This window comes from Lactuca sativa, chromosome 8 (assembly GCF_002870075.4).
Source record: "Lactuca sativa cultivar Salinas chromosome 8, Lsat_Salinas_v11, whole genome shotgun sequence".
In the NCBI taxonomy this organism is placed as follows: domain Eukaryota; kingdom Viridiplantae; phylum Streptophyta; class Magnoliopsida; order Asterales; family Asteraceae; genus Lactuca; species Lactuca sativa.
This window is the reverse complement of record NC_056630.2, coordinates 226,463,670-226,469,236: the sequence shown is the minus strand read 5'-3', so window position 1 is coordinate 226,469,236 and position 5,567 is coordinate 226,463,670. Positions and strand designations below refer to the sequence as shown.

General features: G+C 31.7%; 1 protein-coding gene across 1 annotated transcript; it reads right to left on the bottom strand.

The window, feature by feature from the left end:
* Positions 1–728: 728 nt before the first annotated feature.
* On the bottom strand, positions 729–4,182 carry LOC111882376 (uncharacterized). Its single transcript, XM_023878733.3, has 6 exons — positions 3,614–4,182; positions 3,265–3,491; positions 2,153–2,366; positions 1,715–1,800; positions 1,347–1,438; positions 729–1,250 (listed from the first exon to the last, which is right to left on the bottom strand). The coding sequence occupies exons 1-6, from the start codon at positions 3,683–3,685 to the stop codon at positions 1,009–1,011; spliced, it is 933 nt and encodes a 310-aa protein (XP_023734501.1). The 5' UTR covers positions 3,686–4,182; the 3' UTR covers positions 729–1,008.
* Between the last annotated feature and the right edge of the window lie 1,385 nt (positions 4,183–5,567).

The window sequence follows — 5,567 nt, the reverse complement described above, 5'->3', positions numbered from 1 at the left end:
ATCTATATTTAAATATTCTAATAGAATATTCTAACATTCTAAAAATTCGATTTGAATATTTATAATATAATATTCTATTAGAATATTTCACATTTATAAAAATGGTTTGGATAATATAAATGACGAAAATAATAATAAAAAAAATTTAGAAAATTTTCATTTATTTTGCATTATTTTTTTTAATCTCAAAAATGAATGGATATGATTACGTCCCCATGTCTCATAAAATATGATGGTCTTATATATATATATATATATATATATATATATATATATATATATATATATATATATATATATATATATATATATATATATATATATATATATCATTCTTATAAATATATGATTTAAAGAATATTTTTTTATAGATGTGACGTCAAATATAAGCCTTAAAAACGTGTTAGTCATAACAGGTCGTGACAAAGCCATAAAAAACTTTTTAGAACCATAATATTCTTCGTGCTCAATATCTTCTATGAACTCGGCCTCTATACCTTCAATATGATTCCATACATTTAACCTCCTTTACCCCACATCTTAATGGGCATTGGTTTAACCTTTTTAGTAAGTTTACAATTCATTATAAAGAACTTCATTTATAACAATATGACTTAATTTCCAATTTTTATATAAAAAATCCTTCCTAGATAAGATAACATCAAGTAATATATGCTTAACCCCTACTTTTCTTGATTTTTCTAAAGTTTAACATAAAACATCATCGATTGTATAGATCAAAATAAAAGCTTTTTAGCACATCCATTAGATTCGTTATCTAATATATACAAAATCCCATAAGTCCACAAGTTTTTAAACATCTACTTTTACACTAAAGGAACAAAAAGCAAAAAAGTAACACTCCATTCTCTACTCCTCTCTAAATACTAAATAGAACCAAAACGACCGAAAACAAAAGACAAATTAAGACTTGCTAACTCATCTCTTTCACTAGTGGGGTTCACACGAATCTTTGAAAAAGATCATATCATATTTACTTGGTCATCATCAACCATGTCGATACCCCATGAAGTAGTTAAAATCATGGTGTTGTACATTCAACTGCTTTAGCCAACAACCCGCCACGTTCAAAAGTGACACAAGCTTTTCATGATCATTTCCATTCCTACCCGAAGTCCACAAGTCCCCTTGCATCTTGTAAGTGGCTAGTCCAAAAGGAGGAACATGGATTCCTTCCCCTACTTCTCTCTTCTTTTTCGAGAATCCATTATGATCTTCGTTGTCTGTATCTGTATTTGTATCGATGCGTATAATGTAAGCTTTCAATGTAAAGATACTTTTTGAATAATGACAAAATAAAGAAATAAAGATGCTATAAATAATACCTTGAAATGATGATGAAAGGGTGTGGTAAGTGAGGAAACATGTGGACAAGTCCTTTATGGTCCTCCCCATTGGAATGTGATATATTGGGTACCTATAGAATATGTCAAGTACACGCATCACATTATGAGGTCACACTATTATTGATATGTAAGCAATGAAAATATGAATAAAGAATCATTGGTTACAAAAAATATGAAAACAAATGATTACACTGCGCTTTCTTGTACGCATCATGCACTAAAAGCGCACTGCAATCATTTCGTTTTATTTTGATTGGTTGGTTTATCATGACAAGAAGATGACATGATATAATCATTGTAATTAGAATTTTCTTGCATAAATTTAAAAATAAAAAATAAAAAAATACCAAGCGACTGCCATCCAACTAGCTGGTGAAAGATCGACGCTTCTTAACGACATCAATCCGGGGTATTTTTGAGACAACATAGAAATCTACATAAAAACAAAAAATATATATATAAGATTAACAAAAAAAACCCGAATTAGTTTTTCTTTCCTATTTTTACAAATTGGGTTTTGTCCGATACATAATATTTAAAAATATTCAAGAAACGACAAATTGGGAAAAAGAAAGCAAAAATATAAAAGGGTAAATTCCTATAAGAATGAGACTTACCGACGAAATCACTTTTTTGATGACTTTTTCCATCAAGTTCCTTTTTTTTGGGAATTAAGTGGAAAAGAAAAAGTCTTGTATATTTTACAAGAATAAGTCTAATACTTGTCAAAAACAAACAATAACTTGGTTTTAGTAATGTGAACCGGTTTACAAACAAACAATTACCTTGTCCAAGAGAGGAACTCTTCCATAAGGAGTTGATCTTTCAAAGTATTGAAAGTAAAGATTACCCAATCGATCATTAAAAGGCGGTGTACTTTCATGCTCGAATACACCTTCCTCAGATGAGCATCCATCCCACCTAGACAACTTTTCGCTCTCGCTCTCATCACTAAACGAATCGCTAAATGAGTCTCTTGTTTCTGAATCCGTCTCTTCCCTATACAAATAAATTGAACATGTCTTACACGATTCAATTTCACAATCAATAACTAGTATGAGAGATTTGACTAAACACATAAAACCCATTAAACACGACAATTGGTTGGTATTTACAGCTAGTAATTGTCTGGCGTGCCAGTGTTTGAATCAATTTAACCGTGTGTGAAATTCCGCACCTCATTAACCAACCGATTTACATTATTACAAATTGTTTTCCCAAGAAACATCTAAGTGGAAATTTAAGTGACCAATAATGTTTTTTTATATAAAACAAGAGAAGGTTTTTTAAGTATTAAATAAAAATATAATTTTTTTTGTTTTAATGGGGATGGATAAGTGATAACTAGAAAGGAATATGCCTTTTGCTTTTCCAAGCACATTATCCATAAGAATTAACCACTAAAGAAAAGAAAAGAAAAAGTACATAACATATAGTCATATACATTAATTATTCTACACTATATTTAAAATTTCACTTTTGATCGTTTGACTAATAATTTTACATATCAGCCCAAAATGATTTTTTCCTTCTTCTCCAATAAGTCCAACAAAGAACCAAACTTCTCTAACCACAATAAATTCAATATTAAAAACAAAAACCAAAAATTCTATGCTATTTATTTCTAGAAGAAGAAAATTTGATTTTTAACAAGTACTAGATTTAATAATATTTAATTTTTCATCATATACAATTTAACATAACATGACAGAGTTCCTTTTTGTTCTTATTCATGAAATTGCATCACAAGAATCCAAAATACTGTCAGTAAACTGGATATTATGATTTTATGAAAGAAGAAAAGTAGTCAAATAAATAAGAAAATAAATAAATAGGCAATAATTATTAATATGTATATTTTTTAATATTTGGGGATTGTTTGCGATGAACAACATACCTTAGATAGTTCAAGGCTGAATTGCTTGTAAAGATTTGAATAGCAGATAAGTACGGCACGTAATACTGTATGATTGTTTCATCTTCTCCGGCGTCGACTTTGATCGGAACTCCGGCGCCGTAAGCACTCCATTCATCAAAACTATTCCAAAGATCACCCAACGTGAAGAACTCGACTTTTTCACTCTCCCATGGATGCCATAGCCGATTAAGCTTTGAAGCCTCACTCTGCACCAAAATTCATCGTAATTTCAGCAATCAAAAACAAATCTACACTTGGGTTTTGCGGAATTGACAGATTACTCATCTGGGATTTGCATAAATCGATGGAAATTTCAGTAGAATCATACCTTGGAGAGGAATTGAGAGGGTACAACAGGTGTTGTACAGTCCAGGAAACATTCAAGGTTTGTCGATTGCATTGATGATTTCGATTGAAGAATAAAGGGTGAAACTAGACTGAAGAACAAACGAGATCACTGGGATCACAGGATTTACAGCGATAACTTGTGCTTTGTAGGGAAATCTAATTTGATTTTTATGTTTGGGTTTATGATAAGGTAAACGGAAGGATTTTCCAGATCAATTTTGTTCCAATAACTTCAATTAGGGAAGTAGAAAAACAGGGGAATGTTGTTGATCCTCCACGGAAACCTATGATTCCGACAAGGCTAGAGAGAAAGAGAAAACACACCGAAAATGAAAAGTGAAACAGGAATTAACGAAGGGGAAAGTAAATGAAGATGAAGAGCAGAAGGGAAGAACAGGTGGTGTTTGAATTTATGGTGACTGAAAGCAAATAACAGAGGGGTCCAATGTTGGGGAAGACTGATGTTTTGGTTTGTTTGAGAGAGAGAGAGAGAGAGAGAGAGAGAGAGAGAGAGAGAGAGAGAGAGAGAGGTGTAGTGGGTTTGGGAGAGATGGAGGTGGGGAGGGGGTGGTGTTCACTTATGAGACTCTCCACATGTCTTTCTCTCGAATTTTTGCATTCACATTCCCACACACCACAAATTCTTGAAAATTTATTTAATTTTAAAATATTCGATTGGCAATTAGTACAAAATAAAAATAAATATGGTAAAGTGAATGAGTGACTGATCCTTGTGGTTTTTTAACTTATTTTTCTTACAAGTTATTGGTATTTTTTTATATTTGACAATTTAATTTATTTATTTATTATAAATTTAATTCTTATAATTAGCTACCCTAGGTTGTCGGAAAAAAAATACTACTTAATACAATAATATAGTTATCAATTTATATACAAACTTGAGCCCTGTGGTTTATCAAAAGTCACCGTTTTAGTCTATGCTATTTTTCTTTTTACAAACTTGAGCCATGTAGTTTCCAAAACATACATGGTCCATGAGCCACATAAAAAGATCATTACACCATTTTTAATTTTTTTTTAATCTTTTTTTTAATTAGAACTAATTAAAAAGGAAAAGAAAAAAAAATAATACCTCCACCTCCCCCAATCGTCAAATTCACCCACATTTTATGTCGGAATCACAATATAACCGTTGGTACTTGAACCTTAACAATTAACGCTCATCGCCAATCACAAATCACTATGGTGATAATCACTAGTTGCCGCCTTGCTATCTTCTTCTTCAACCCACAAATCTAAACTCCAATTGGTTTTATCAACAAATTTGAGCCGCTTTATCCCAGGCGTAGCCGCAAAAATGGTTCTTCCTAAACGAGAATGTTGCATATGATATTGCATAAATGGTGCCACCCCTTCCCCTGTTCATCCTCATACTTGTTCATCCTCTTATGAGAGAGATATCGAGAAATCAAAGGAAAAAAGGTGACAATGTGGCTTTGATTCATCATGTTCTTCATTTGTGTGAGGTGTGGTGGTGACATCATATATGGTTGTGAGAAACTGGTACGCCACCCATCATAAGTATCAAAGTTCATGAGAAATTCTAAATTGGCATTTTAACAACTTCATGGCTGGAAAAAAAAACTATTGAATTCAGTTGGCTAAGGTTCATGTTAGATAATAATAAACACAATGAAACTGTATATTTGCGCCAAAAATCGATTGAAGATGGGAATTTGGGGTTATTTTACTCCCTTGTATGTTCTTTGTGTGTTTGGAAGCCTAAAAAAGCAAGTGGTTTCCCTAAAAAAATCATCCTATTTCTTTTATGAAAGTGAAAATCACAACCCTCTTTCTTTTCCTTATCTTCTAAATCGAAGCCTTCCCATTATTACTCGTCTCTCTTCTAATTACATGACATAAACAGCCAAGATTCATTTTCGCGTTCGTAACCTTTTTTTCTCAATTAAAGC